At 40.0% G+C, this 16,091-nt stretch overlaps 1 protein-coding gene across 3 annotated transcripts in view; it reads left to right on the forward strand.

The window, feature by feature from the left end:
- Positions 1-16,091, forward strand: part of DOK5 (docking protein 5) — a 164,021-nt gene that overhangs the window by 64,368 nt on the left and 83,562 nt on the right. For all 3 annotated transcript variants that reach the window (XM_089897086.1, XM_022597744.2, XM_022597746.3), the window contains exon 2: positions 10,207-10,314. In XM_089897086.1, the coding sequence (XP_089753212.1) occupies positions 10,207-10,314 (108 nt within the window). The remainder of the gene's footprint in view (positions 1-10,206; positions 10,315-16,091) is intronic.

Consider the following 16,091-nt stretch of genomic DNA (forward strand, 5'->3'; position numbering starts at 1 on the left):
TGCACTAACTTACTCCATTCTCCCAACAGGCCTGTAGAGAAGATAGTGTTATTAATTTATTTTAAAAGTACAATAAAACCTTCTATAATAGATATATGTATATATAACACACACAAATAACTGACTATTCATCACGTTTGATAATGTTTATATAAACTTAGGTGTTTAACAGACACGACAGACTCCTTACATCCATCATCACGTTCCATATACTCCCTCAGGTCCTGCTCTTCTTCCAGGCTTGCTCAGCTAGTGGAAACCCCATTCTTCTATCAATACTTGCTTGAGCTAAAAATCTTGGAATTATCCCTGACTCTCCCTACTCTCATCCTTATATCCAGTCTCATCAGTGAGTCTTGTTGGTTCTGCTTTCAAAATATAACCGGGGCTTCCCTGGTGGCGCAGTGGTTGAGAGGCCGCCTGCCGATGCAGGGGACACGGGTTCGTGCCCCGGTCCGGGAAGATCCTACATGCCGCGGAGCGGCTGGGCCCGTGAGCCATGGCTGCTGAGCCTGCGCGTCCGGAGCCTGTGCTCCGCAACGGGAGAGGCCACAACAATGAGAGGCCCGCGTACTGCAAAAAAAACCCAAAAAATATAACCGGATTCAGACCACTTCTCATTCCCTTCCCCACCTCCATCCTGACCCAAGGCACCCTCACCTCCCATGTGATTTATAGCAGCAGCAGCCTCCTGACTAGTTTCCCTGATTCTGCCTTTAGTTCCCTGCAGTGTTTTTAAAAGCGAATTGGATCATATTACTTCCATTCAAAACCCTCCATCTCACTTCCCATCTCATGCAGAGAAAAATTCAGAGTCTTTACAGTAAGACCCATAAGGCCTACCCACCACCACCATCTCTGAATTCTCTGGACTTCTGATGGCTTCATCACGCCAGGCATGTTTCTGTGTCAAGGCCCGTTTGCTGCTGCTTCTGCTTAGCGCCCCCTTCCCCCAAACCTCCTGTCTCTTTCAGGTCTTTGCTCAGACGTCGCTTTCTCTTTGAGAACTTCCCTGATTACCCTATTTAAAATTGAAATACCACTAGCAATTCTCATCTACTCTCTTGGCTTACTTTCCTTCATGGTACTTAACACCATCTGACATATTGTGACATATTACCTGTGTACTATAAGACACATGAACATGTATGTATGCATATATACCATGTCATCTTATTGGTTGTCTGTAAGCGTAAGGAAGGCAGCAGATTCCTCCACTTTGTTTATAGCCATGTCCTTAGTACCTAAACAGTGCTCGGCACATGGTAGGCACCCAGTAGGTATTTGTTGAATGAATTAATGAGTGATATCAGCTCCCCAGTTTTTTGTTTGAATAGAATGCTCACCCAGTAGTCAAGATTCTCTAGCATTTCTTAGAGTAGTTTGGTTTTTTTCTCTAAGGCTGCTTAAAAGTAGAAGCTAAATAAGGACATATAACTGTGTATGGCTTCTTCAGGCAGCTCTTCTGTCTCTTACTTCTCTTCCTCCTGTGTGGATCCGGGGGACAGAAAGGAATTGGGGAGAGAAGGAAAGGAGCCATCACGTTTCCCTCTCTACAGTGTCCGCTCTCTACAGTGGTCAGCTTTGTCTGACAAGGGAAGGATTTCCTATGTGTGGCAAGAACAGCTGGTGGCCGATACTGATTCCATGAGAATTTTTCCAAATAACCTTGTATTACTTGTTTGATTATTACTAAAAATACGTGTATATAGTTACATGTGAAGAATATATAAATGAATAAATCAGCAAAATAAGGCAAAAAAGGTAGGGAGGGGGCCAGTGTTTGCAGGTTCTGGAATGTCTTGTTAAGACTTTGGTTTTTTACCCCAAAGGCAACAGGCACAGAAATGCTTAAGCAGTGGATTGATGTGGTCAGATGAGTGTTTTAAAGGTCACCCCAGATGTCCTTCAGGAAGTGGATTGAAAAGTGGCAAGAATGAAAGCAGAGAAACTCTGAAGCTCAGGAGGTGGTGGCTTAGATTAGGGTGGTGGTTCCGGCAAAAAAACAGATATTCCAGGTTTAACCAGAAGGTGAAATACACAGGACTCAGTGACCGATGGATTGTGTTAAAATTTTTTTTTCGAAAACAGTTAACTGTTTTTATCATGACTCTCATACATATGTAGAAAGAGCACGTGTTGAAGATTCTACTTAGCTTATTAATTGAATGAGAGAGCAACACAGAATATTATAATAACTAGTTCTAAGGGGAATCCAAAGACCCTACATGTTTATATATCCAGCATAGCGAAATACATGTTCCCAAGGAGGCAAAACTAGCTTCATGACAGTGGGGGAGGGAAATCAGCAGAACCTCTACAGAATTTGCATCTTTATGGACTAGAATTATTTTGCATTTCTATCAGTAATCTACAGTTTAGAGTTGTAGAATAGCTCCCACAGAATCAGAAGTAGATGATACTGGATGTGTGTGTCTTAGAGAACGCATAGTTTTCCGCTGAAGGAGACATTTTCCTCCTGTCGTCGTGTGTGCATGTTTGTGTGTGTATGTGTGCGTGTGTGCCTGCGTGTGTGTGTGTGTGTGTGTGTGTGTGTGTGTGAGGGGAGGTGGGGAAGGGTGGAAATATAACTCTCAGCCCTTTTGGACGAGCAACTGGGCCTTATTTACTGAATGAGTATATATACTGGAGTAGAAACAGATTAAAAAGCAGGGACAACCTACTTTTTTTTACTTAATAACTTACTAATAGCATTTTCTATGGTATAAATATTATTTTACAACATCATTTTTAATGATGGAAGTTTCTAGTTTACAGAGATGCCATAATTAATTAAGCTAGTCCCCTGGAACATTTAGAGTGCTTTCAGTTTTTATGCCAAAGAACCCTATTCCCATATGTTTGCATATTTCCTCAATGATTTCCTCAGGGGAAAGTTCCTAGAAATGGTATTTCCAGGTCAAAGGGTAGGCATGATTTACCATCTAGAAAGGTTGTGCTACTTTACTTCACCATCAGCAAAGGATTGGTAATTTATTGCCTGTGGATGCTTTTGAAGTATTTTTAATCCTCTTTGTACAAATTTTATTTTACGATTAATTATCTCATTTTTACAGGTATTTTTCTTTGCAGTGAATTTAAAATGAACCTTGCTACCCACTGTGCAAAACCTTCTCCAAATTAGCATTTCTTTCCTTACAAATGAAAGGTATATATAAATGATAGACATAGAGTCACCTTGTTTATTCAATGAAAAGATTTTTTCCCCTCATAAAATACATAATTCTGAACCAGCTCATTATTTTGGTAGGTGGAGTTGGTAGCAGCCTACCTGTTACAGTTCCACGATGCCAAAGAACTACTTCTCTTATACTCTTCCTCTGTCACCTTCTGAAATCCCATAATGACAGAGTCCTTCATAAGACTAGAAAGTTTTAAGCATCTTGGTCTCAGAGATCATCCCGGTCAAAATTCTAATATTGTGGAAGGCTTATTTGCAGACAGTGGCAGACAGGATGGAGCGGGGGTTACCCCTCTGCTTCCAGATTGCATCATCCCACACCAATTTCTATGGCTGTTGGGTTGAACTTGGATTGTGGTGTTTCATCAGTCACAGAGGAGCCCAGGACTCATGCATCGTTGGCCAAAGTGGAGGGCTGGGCACTCCTAGAGAAGTGACTGGTCAGCTCTATAGGGAGCTGACTACACATACCAGCAGGGAGCCAGCTAGCCAGGACATTGGTTTACTGCAGCTGTAACTAATGAAAAACAAGAGACTAAAGTTTAGAGAGGGAAGGAAGGCCAAGAAAAGCTGAGAACTTAACATGAGATACTTACCACATAGTTAGAAATACTCGGCACGTTTGAGTTTCTGGACTGCAGTCAAGGATACTGAATACTTTGTTACTTGAGGGAGAGAGTGGAATTCTTTTTCAAAGAAAACACATCTTACAAACTGCTAGGCTAACTTGCAGTCCTGGAATAGGGTCTTCAGACCCCAATTGCAGAAATACTCCATTAAAAACTATCACTCTTGGTGAACACTTGGTGCCAGGGAACTTAAAATCACAAATGCAAATGTCGCACCAAAATAGCTAGACGATAAAGTCGTCGTCCAGATGAAAGAGCATATGGTTACAGCTAAATGTCTCTTTTTAGATTATGATAAGCATGAAAATCAACTTCTTACAGACAGCTCGACCCTCAGCATAAGTTTATGCATCTCTAGGAGATCAACTTTTCTGGGAAAATCCTGGAGGAATGGTTAAGAGCTTGTTCTTCAGAATCAAGCAAACCAAGGTTGGAATGCTGGCTTGTTTCTACCAGTTTCATGCCCTTGAGTAGTACTCAGTGAGTCACCTCACTAAGGCCTTATTTCCTTGTTGTAAAATGGGAATAATAACAGCATCTGTTTTACAGGGCTGTTGGCAGGGTTAGTTGAGATAATGCACAAAGAGGGATTAGCATTCTGCCATGCACAAAGCGTTCGACCAATGCTAGGTGTTGTTACTAACACCCTGGATAAGAAGAATATTTGATTTGTTTTGGAGAATAAATAAAAACAGGATTAGAGTGTGAGAAATGAGGCTAATTTAGCATTAGAAGACTGAGGATATATCTTTAGAATTGGAGAGAATGCCCTGAGAAGAGAAAAATCAATCTGAGTACAGGAAGCGGATGCTGGCAAATTGGAAAACAGTCCTAACTTACCTTTTCTCCCCAAAGAGCACCTTCCCTGCATAGAATACGGTAACTATGAAAAGGTAGCGCTGAGATGCAAAGGCCTCTTTAGGACAGCATCTGCATCCATTGTAGAGCAGTGGGTCCCAGCAGCGAACATGGAGACCAGAAATGTGTGGAGTATGTGGTGGAGGGCATTGAAAGGCATCAAGTCAACATTTTAATAGAAGTTGAAGTTAAATTTGGCTTGTGGGGAGATAAGGGATATATAGGGATCCTCACCTGGGAGATATTTTCTCCCCTCTTTCCCTGAAGAGGGACATGTCAACCAGCTTTTTATGTTCATCAAAAGGTGACCTGAGCTTAAACAGTTGAGAAATACTACCAAAGACCAGAGGTTGGCAAACTGCAGTCTGTGAGTGACATCTGGCCCACTGCCTGTTTTTTTAAATAAATTTTTATTGGAAGGTAACTACACCTTTCATTTACATATATCCTCCTATGGCTGCTTTCATGCTACCACTGCAGAGTTCAGTAGTTGCAACAAGGGCCTGTGACCCTCAAAGGCTAAAATATTTACTGTCTGGCCCTTTACAGAAAAAAGTTTGCTGATACTTGCACTAGACTGTGAAGTCCTAAATGGTCACATCTTACTTAAGCTTTCTGCTTTTCTTGAGCTTATGTAAAGGCAGTATATAATTTTCCTTTTAACAGAAATTTTGTGACCAAAATTTGCTTTCTGTTATCTTCATAAGATGCATCCTATAGGGAGTTTCCTGCTCAGGGAACTGAGATCCCACAAGCCATGTGGCATGGCCGAAAAAGAAAAAAAAAAAAAAAAAGATACGTCCTATAGATGTTTAGTTTGTGACTCTGTTGTTCAAGACATTGTGATGGACTGCTAATGAAATTAGAAACTCCAAGCAAATTCTAAGTTGTTTCAGCTCTTCCTTGGCCCTGGAAACCTTGGTGAATTTACCAGACTAGACTCTGTTAGGAAAAGTAGCTAGTAAAAATATCAGAGATTTGAAACCAGAGCTAATTAGTTATTAAGGATCTCAAGTTTTAAAGAAAGGGAAGACAATGGAAAAAATAACAGAAATCATATATGGTTTGATGACAATTTAAGGCTGAAAATTAGGTGTAGTAAAACCACCACCACCACCAAGAAAATACACACTGAAGGAGATTTTTATGTAACTGCTAAATCTCATGTACATCCACTCAGGTTGTCAGAACTGTGTGATGTGCTTGTCTGTTTTAGCTTCGACAGTGGCTTGTGTGGATTGACTTGTCCAAAGCCAGGACTTTGAAGATATTCCCATAACCTCATATTCTTCAACTCTGCAGTCACGGCTCAGTGTGCACTCACCTGTAGCAGTGGTTCTGACTTTGCCCCCCAGGGAACATTTGGCAATGTCTGGAGACAGTTCCGGTTGTCAGCAGGGTAGGAGGGGTGTGCTGCTGGCATCCAGTTGGAGGAGCAGCCCTGCCCTTCCCACTACCCCAAATTACCTTGTCTAAAATGCCAGCTGTGCCGAGAATGCAGAACCCTGCTGCAGAGGAGGTGAGATATTTCAACATGAAAATTATTCCATCATTAGATTCTCTAAGAGTATAGTTATCATTAGGATTACCTACTCCTCATGTCCAGTTTGAAACTGCACTTTGCTCTCATGGTTGGGATAAACATTTTTTAGTTAAAAACAAGTCAATGGAAAGAAAAATGTTAGCTCAAAAATACTATAGATGGTCAGTGGATGTGTTATATGAAATATGAAGGAGATGGTTGAATGAATTAATTTAAGAAAAAAATGCCCTATGCTATTATGCAAATGAGATTATTCTCCAATTGTGGTCCTTTTAACCATGTCAGTGTTACTCCAACTTGTCTCCACATGTTCCCATGTTCAGTGAGTCCTCCTGTTTCATCTCCTCTAACCAGTTTTGAAATATTGAGGACAAGTTTTTAATTCTCTGATACTTGGTGGCTCTTCTGTTCTTGGGACCGAGAGTGTAGGGCAGGTGAAATGGGGAATTTACTGTAGTTCAGCAGATTTCACTTTCACCTTCACCGTATCTCAGGACAGCATCTCACGCTGCTCCACGTCCAAAGCCACTGCACATCACTTGTTGGAAACCACACAGCCCAGAGGCCCTCGTCATCGTGGATGGTGCATTTGTTGGAGGGCTCTTTGTTGTCAGTCCCACGTGGGAAGCACTGGGTTGTCTGAAAGTCTTTATGAATATTCATGGCATTGGTTTGCATATTACACACAAAATCCCTGGGGAATAAGGTACAGAGCCAATCTGGCCCTACCCCAAGAGGCTCTGATGCAGTCGACCTTGGCTGATCTCTAGGAATCTGCATAATTAACAGTTGTCTTGAGTGAGGCTGGGCCAACGCGAAGAATCACTTAACCCCCTTTTCATAAACCAAGTTTTGGGGTTTTCCTTATCTCCTGATGAACCAACATGTTTTAATCTGTTCCGGGGTGACTTTCCAGCCAATAGTTATAAGCAATATTGCGTGTGAATTTATACAATAGTACTCTTGCTGTTATTTGATTATAACATTGCACTTTTGCTCTTACTATTGATACTTAATAGAACAAAAGAAAAACAAAAATCCCCTAAGTGTGATATGGATGAATCAAAGATGGACATCACTAGGCCTGCTGAAATTGAGGAACCTTTAGCTTGTGTTTGATAGACTTCAGACAGAAGAAATGAAGAAAATGAATAAGTTTTTTCTTTTCTTTTTTTAAGTAGAAATACTGTCATTCAAGATTGGGTCTAAAAGTTGAGGCATACTTAGGAAATATAAAATATCCCCTTTGGTGAAAATATTTTTTTCCCCATAGTAGGCATATTTCTTGCATACCTTAGCGTGCTGTCTTTAACACATTTTCAGGGCCATGTCCAGAAGAAAGGGGTTGCCAATAATAGAATGACAGTGAGAGACCTATTTTCCACATCCTTTATTTGAACAATCAGGGTGACAGTCTTTCCCGATGTAATTACAGTCCTCTCTCTGGTGGTTAGGTTTTAAGGGAGCTGGTGATCTCATCTGTTATTCAGACATCAGCGAGATGTTGGTAAGTCTTCTATTTGCCAACCATAGCCCTGAAAATGTTAATTTGCATGGCTGACTCTCCACCCTGAAAAGGATTTTGGGTTTGAATTCTTACCAATGGCTCTTGCCGCTTGGCTTTCTGAAGTTACCTAGTCTAGTGGTTAATTAGACTTCGGTCTGGTAGCAAAAGAATTAGGTAACTGTTATTAGATTAGGCTGTAATTTTTAAGATCTTTTACATTTTTTGTTAAAAATTTATAAGCATTTTGTTTTAAGATAATTGTAGACTCACATTTGGTTGTAAGAACTATTACACAAAGATCCTATACCATTTATCCAGTTTCCCTAGTGGTAACATCTTTGAAACAACAATGCAATATTATAACCAAGATAATGACATTCATAGAGTCAAGATACAGGACAGTTTCATCACTGCCAGGATCCCTCATGTTACCTGTATAGACAGCCCCTCTTCCATTCTGCTCCCTTCTCACACACCCCTAACCCCTGATAACCACTAATCTAATTTCCATTTCTATAATTTTGTCATTTCAAGAATGCTATTAATGCAGTCGTACAGTATGTAACCTTTTGGGTTTGGCTTTTTTCCCCCCACCCAGCATCATTCTCTGAAGACGCATTCATACTGTTTTTGTAGCTGAGTGGTATTCTATGATATGGATGTTCCCCAAATTGTTTAACGATTTACCCATTGGAGAATAGACGGGTTGTTTCCAGTTTTGCGCTGTTACAAATCCAGCTGCTTATGCATCGTGTTCACATTTTTTTTGTGTGTGGGAAGTTTGCATTTCTCTGGCATAGAGTCCTAAGGGTGCAATTGTAAGTCCTATGTTGCTTGCTTAGTTTTTTAAGAAACTGCCATACTGTGTTTCAGAGCTGTACCATTTTACATTCCCACCGGCAATGTGTTATAATATGTGATCCAGTTTCTCAGCATCCTTGTCAACATTTGGTGGCATTATTATTATTTTTTATTTCAGCCAATCTGATAGGTGTGTACTGATGTTTCACTGTGGTTTTAACTTACATTTCCATGAAGCCTTAATGATGTTGAACATTTTCTCATGTGCTTCTTGATCATCTGTATATTCTCTTTGGTGAAATGTCTGTCTTTTTTCCATTTTGTAATTGGATTGTTTGGTTCTTTACTGTTGAGATATGAGGACTCTATATATTCTAGATACTAATCCTTTGTCAGATATGTGGTTTGCAGATATTTTTTTCCCAGTCTGTAGCTTGTCTTTTCATTCTCTTAGCAGAATTTTTCACATAGCGAAAGTTTTAAATTTTGATGACGTACAATGTGGCAACGTTTTCTTTTATGGATTGTGCTTTTGGTATGAGGTCTAAGAACTCTTGGTTCAGACCATGATCCCAAACATTTCCTCCTTTTTTCCCCCTAAACTTTTAATAGTTTTTTAAATATTTAAGTCCATTTTCAGTTAAGTTTTTTTTTTAAATTTTTCGAATAGCTGTATTTTTTTTTAACATCTTTATTGGGGTATAATTGCTTTACAATGGTGTGTTAGTTTCTGCTTTATAACAAAGTGAATCAGTTATACATATACATATGTTCCCGTATCTCTTCCCTCTTGCGTCTCCCTCCCTCCTCTGTTAAGTTTTGTATGAGTGTTTTGGGTTAAGGAGTTTGTTTATTCCCTATGGATATTCGGTTATTTGAGCACCGTTTGTTTAAAAGGCTACCCTCCCTCCATTGCTTTTCCACTTTTGTCCATGTTTTTATGACCCTTGGTAAGTTCAGTGACTATGCAAGATGAAAGCCAATAGAATTGATTTTAATGATTTTACTGATATCTTTGGATATTTAAGAAATAACAGAAATTCTCTTTCCTTTAATTTACAGTATTAACTTTTTACAGTATTAACTTGGACTGCACCCTAGCCTGGCAATAATCTTTGAGTCTCTGGGTTGAATTTTCTGAGGGAGAATCTGGTTGGTGTTCTTCAGCATTCATTAGCTAGTCTAGTGTCTGGCCCAACTCTTGACCGTCAGTTATGAGGAATGTCACATGACACATAGGGACTGTCTCTTTCTAGGACTTAAAGTCTTTGGCATATATCAGGCCTATGATTTGAAATTAGGCCTATGGCATTTGAAATTAGAGTGTGTGCCGTAAATGCTTATATTATTTGCGCTGATTTGGGATTTTTATTTCTGGGAGTTTTTCTGCAATGTTTAGTCTACTGGTGTTATTGTCAAAGTATGAAGAAATTTGCCTCCAAATACTTATTTTCTTTTGATTCCAGTGATTTTCTGAACGACATAATACACCCATTGTGGAAACAGCTTGGGGTTTTAAAATTTTATTTTCCCAAAGCAACATCACATTTATGGCTTATGAATATTTTACAGGTGAAAACATCAAAAAAGAAAATATCTAAATGTAAATGCCAGTAATATCTGAGTCAGTAGTGATGCTGAGTGCTGTCTTTGTATTTCCTTGCAGATTTATCAGCGATGTTGGTTAGTATTCAAGAAAGCTTCAAGCAAAGGTCCAAAAAGACTGGAGAAATTTTCCGATGAACGTGCTGCATATTTTAGGTGTTATCATAAGGTAAGACTCAATTGTTGTAGCTTTCCAGAAATCTGTTCATAACTAAGGAACTCAAGTTCATTGAGTCTGAAAACTTGTCTTGCTTTTTTAACAAAGGTACAAATGATACTTTTTCCAAGGACAAAACATCTCTAAAATAATATCTACTTGCTCATTGTTTAAAATAATTGACTGATGTGAAGTCCCTCTTCTGGTGTCCTACTATTTGTTGTTGTTTTTCCAATCTCTACTGTAGAAATCACCATGTTTTGTAAATTTTCAATTGCGTGGTAGGCCCTTCTCCCAACATTGAAGCCCCTGGAGGGTCAGGATTGGATCTCATTATGTCTATCACAGTGCCTGATACAGAATAGATCCTCAGTCAGTGCTTGGAATGTGGGGTGAGGAGGGAGGGGAAGAAGCTGGAAGAGGTGGATCCAGTAGCACAGAAATTTAGCCAGGTGAGGGAAAGTGAATAACCTTCCCTTTTGTGCAAATTCTCCAAAAGTGGTGACTTTCCAACATCTTACTAAGGGCCTGTGTTGACACCTTGGTTTATACAATAATGAAAAGCAGTAGAACAAGCTGTATTCCTTCTCAGCTTAGAGACATAAAGTGTATGCTATGCTTTAAAGGTGCATCTATATAGACATAAGGGAAGGAAAAGCACAGAGCAAGACTTTTGAGATAAGTAGGAAAGGGAGTCAAGAGTAGCATCTTCCATGTGCTTCATTTCCCCGCTATTTCATAGCGAAGTTCTACCTTCCAAGGTCAGCCCCATTTCCAGCCTTCCTTTTCTCCAAAGGAGAACCCAAGTACACATCTGTATGAGTCTAGACTTCCTCTACTGTTTATCCTCCATATGCCAGATATTACCACTATTCAAATAAAATTTTTTTTGTCCTCAGGAAGGAGTTGTTGCGAATCTATTATTTAGGAGCGGTGATCCAGGAAGCCAGGGAGAGCATAACTTTGAACCCTTGAAAATAATCTTGAGCCAGTCTCTCCATTTCTATAACACCTGAAACTATTGATGTCCAGTCATTTTGGACCAGCTGTAATATGTCCCACTTATCCCGTGCATACCCAGCGTCTGTTCTTGTAACAAGATGGCGAACAATGATATAGGAATGACGTGCTTCATTTTAATTTGAGAGGTCTTGCCTTAAAACGGAGCTCAAGATGCCCACAGGGGTGTTTGGTTTATCTCTAGGACAAGGACAGAGTTGCTTCCTTTCTCCTTCCCTTACCTGGCACTGATTCCTCTCCTCCACCTCTCAGGTCCATCACATCCTGGTGACCAGACTTTCTGCTGTGGTTGAAAATCATTCATTCTTCATTGCCTTCACACTGTAATTAACAAGGTCAGCCAGAGGCTTCACCCCTAGGCAGCCAGAACTTGTGGTTATGCATCAGTTCTTCTCTTGAGAATCCCAGCCAGTCTATAACTTTACAGTCTCCATTTGCTCTGGGTTGTGTGCTTGTGTCCCAACCACCCAAATTCCTGTGTTGAAACCTAATCCCCAGTTGTGATGGTATGTGGAGGTGGGACCTTGGGGAGGTGATTTGGTCATGAGAGTGGAGCCCTCACGAATGAAATTAGTGCTTTTATCAAAGAGACCCGGGAGAGCTCCCTCCTCCCTTCCGCCAGCTGAGGACACAGAATCTATGAACCAGGAAGCAAGTCCTCACCAGACACTGAATCTGCGGGTGCCTGTACCTTGGTCTTCCCAGACTCCAGAACACTGAGAAATAAATTTCTGTTGTTTTTCAGCCACCCAGCCTGTGGTGACTTGTTACAACAGCCTGAATGGACTAGAATACCGTCAGACTCGTTCTCTTTGCTCACTGTGTGTGGCCACTGATGTTGATCAGTGCTTTCTTGTTTTGGTAGAGTTGCATATATTTCCAGAAATATCTGATTCTTCACAATCCCCTATACCAACCTTTCTGAATGCAGAAGAATAAATAGACTGTATTTTGCTTACAGACCTATATATTCCTAAGAGAAGAAAGAGGACAGGTGAGGAGTATTTTATAGGAACTCCCCAAATCCAATCCATCAGCAGATGGTGTTGGCTCTGTGTTCAATATGCAGAGAGACTCTCAATGTTTCTTACAACCTCTGTTGCTACTGCTGTGGTCGAAGCCACCAGGCTGCCTAATTCCCAGCCCTCTGAAGTCTATTCCAAACACTTATATCACATCCTGAAACTCTAGCTCAGAACCCTCAGCCAAGTCCTTAAAATGGCCTACACATCACTCATGTGACTGCCTGTCGCCCGTTTAACTTCAGCTGCACAGCTTCCCCAATCCAACTTTATTCTGCGACAGGTGCCCTGGGCCCCTCACTCTCCACAGAACATGCCAAACACGTTCCTACCTTCGAACTTGCTCTTCCCTTTGCTTTGTCTCTCCCAGCAAATATCCTCAAAGCTCACATCCTTACTTTGTTCGGGTCATTGTTCAAATTCCTCCTCTACGGGAGACCAGTGCCTGCCCCCATTATTTAGAATGGAATCCTTGGACACCCTCCCTCTCCATCTCCCTTTGTTTTTCTCTTTAGCACTTATCACTACATACATATCTACTTGGTTGTTTCTTATTTTCTTTACTCCAACACCACCAAAAATAAGCTCCACAAGGGCAGAGATTTTTTTGGTGGGGGCGTAAGTCTGCTTCTACTCCTTATCAGGGCCTGACACATAGCAGACACTTTTTAAACTATTGATTGAAAAGCTATGAATATAATCGACAGAGGACATGGAATACAGGTAGATGTCTTTGTGTCACACTTTTATTTAGCTTATCAGAAAATCTTGAGAAATCTGAAACCAGGAAAAGGAATTTTGATTTGGAGGAAATGGGGTGCGTGGGGATGGGAGCACAGAAAGCCAGGATTGGGAAGTTTTATGAGGACAGACTCAAATGTAAAACCAAAGTGGACTGAAAAGATTCCCCTTGAATGTGAAACAAGTAAGGGGAGATTGAGGACAAACTTGCCCTATTTCCCAGACTTCTACCTGCTGGCTTTGGAATTTAATATGCAAATCTTTGGGAAATGTGATAAGCCACATTCTCTTTCATCTATCATTAACCAAATAATCATTAACCAAAGCTCATTAACCGAAGCTCAAAGCATTAGAATGGAAGAATTACCTACACGAAGCCTCCAAGCCCTTGATGAGTTCCTGTAGCCTATTCATCATCCTTACTCTTTCAGGCCTGATACGTTTAGTATTAATCTCTCGGGGATATATAAAAAGCTGGAGTAACTCTGAGATGTGCATTTTTTATCTAAATTCTGTGTAATTTATGAATCTTGATAATACTAGGGTGATAAGTAGCACACCGTGAACAGATTTCAGAGTTCATTTGAATACAAATAAAGCAGTTTCCAAAAGAAATGAAGAACTGTATATTATGCTATTTGATCAACACATAGATGATGTGGCATATACACCGATATCTCTCCTGTAGGACATCTGTAGCATTTATGGGAATATAGCGCTTCTTTTGTTTCACTTTTAAAGATATTATTATGGAAAAAAATGCCAGCTTTATGTATGTGATTCGTTTTAGAAGTTTTTAAAGCAAGGAATTGTCTGTAGAATTTTAAAACTTGGTGCTTTCCTCACTGACAAGGGAGCTAAAGGTGCTCTCATGAAAAATTGGAAAATAAATATATGAATAATGCACATACAGAACCATGCATTTTTCATGTCTTCTTCTGTGAAGCACCCCTCAAGCACCCACAGCTGTCAGAGACGGCTGTGAATTTGATTAACTGTAATTGCAATGATATTAAGACTCCAGTGACTTTATTTTTCACTTATTTCTTTCCAGTTTTATTGAGAAATAATTGACATACATCATTGTCTTAAGTTTGAGACAAAGGACTCCAGCGACTTCCTGACCTTCTTGTGAAACACAAGTTTATTGTTTTCACTCAGCAAATCAAAGTTGCTTACACCAACCAGAAGGGGGGTTGAGAATTTCTGTGCCCACTTTTACTTTTTTGAGATGAATAACAACTGGGAAGAAATCTAAGTGGAGAGACGATTGTCTGTTGTTTTTGAGACCAAGGCAGTTAGTATGGTGGGAAGTATGCTGACCCTGGGCTTGGTAAACCTATTTTCTCTTTTCCCTTTTTTTCTTTTCTTTCTCTCTCTTTTTTCCTTTTTCAGCTAACCTCGCTTTATTTATTTAAGTAAAGTGGACATACACATATTATGTTTCAGGTGTACAGCATAGTGATTCAGTTTTTTTTTCAATTAATTTTTATTGGAGTATAGTTGATTTATTATGTTGTGTTAGTTTCTGCTGTACAGCAAAGTGATTCAGTTATACATGTACCATATATCCACTCTTTTTAGATTCTTTTCCCATGTAGGTCATTACAGAGTATTGAGTAGAGTTCCCTGTGCTGTACTGTAGGTCCTTATTAGTTATCTATTTTATATATAGTAGTGTATATATGTCAGTCCCAGTCTCCCAATTTATCCTTGCCCCCCCCTTTCCCCCTATAAAACTCTTAGACGAAAATATAGGCAGAAAAAAAAAAAAAAAGAAAGTATAGGCAGAACACTCTCTGACATTAAGCACAGCAATATCTTTTTTTTTTTTTTTTTCTTTTGCGGTACGCGGGCCTCTCACTGTTGCGGCCTCTCCCGTTGCGGAGCACAGGCTCCGGATGCGCAGACCCAGCGGCCATGGCTCACGGGCCCAGCCGCTCCGCGGCATGTGGGATCTTCCCGCACCGGGGCACGAACCCATGTCCCCTTCATCGGCAAGCAGACTCTCAACCACTGCGCCACCAGGGAAGCCCAGCAATATCTTTTTTGATCCACCTCCTAGAGTAATGAAGATAAAAACAAAAATAAACAAATGGGACCTAATTAAACTTAAAAGCTTTTGCACAGCAAAGGAAACCATAAAAAAACCAAAAAGACAGTCCACAGAATGGGAGAAAATATTTGCAAACAAAGCGACCGACAAGGGATTAATCTCCAAAATATACAAACATCTCATGCAGCTCAATATCAAAAAAACAAACAACCCAATCAAAAAATGGGCAGAAGATCTTAATAGACATTTCTCCAAAGAAGACATACAGATGGGCAGAAAGCACATGAAAAGATGCTCAACATCACTAATCATTAGAGAAACGCAAATCAAAACTACAATAAGGTATCACCTCAAACAGGTCAGAATGGCCACATCAAAAAATCTACAGATAATAAATGCTAGAGAGGGTGTGGAGAAAAGGGAACCCTCTTGCACTCTTGGTGGGAATGTAAATTGATACAGCCACTATGGAGAACAGTGTGAAGGTTCCTTAAGAAACTAAAAATAAAGCTACCATATGAGATCCAGCAATCCCACTCCTGGGCATATATCCGGAGAAAACCGTAATTCGAAAAGATACATGCACCACAATGGTCATTGCAGCACTATTTACAATAGCCAGGGCATAGAAGTAATCTAAATGTCCATCGATGGAGGAATGGATAAAGAAGATGTGGCACATATATACAATGGAATATTACTCAGCCATAAGAAAGAAGGAAATAATGCCATTTGCAGTGACATGGATGACCTAGAGACTGTCATACTGAGTGAAGTAAGTCAGACAAAGACAAATATGATATCACTTATATGTGGAGTCTAAAAAGTGATTGAGCATTTTTGCAGATTCTACTCCATTATAGGTTATTACAAGATAATGGGTGTAATTCCCTGTGCTATATCCTCCTTGCTTATCTATTTTATATGTAGTAGTTTGTATCTGTTAATCC

This window comes from Delphinapterus leucas, chromosome 15 (assembly GCF_059928025.1).
Source record: "Delphinapterus leucas isolate spDelLeu-1000000601 "Yukka" chromosome 15, BTC_Dleu_Yukka2, whole genome shotgun sequence".
Lineage (NCBI taxonomy): Eukaryota > Metazoa > Chordata > Mammalia > Artiodactyla > Monodontidae > Delphinapterus > Delphinapterus leucas.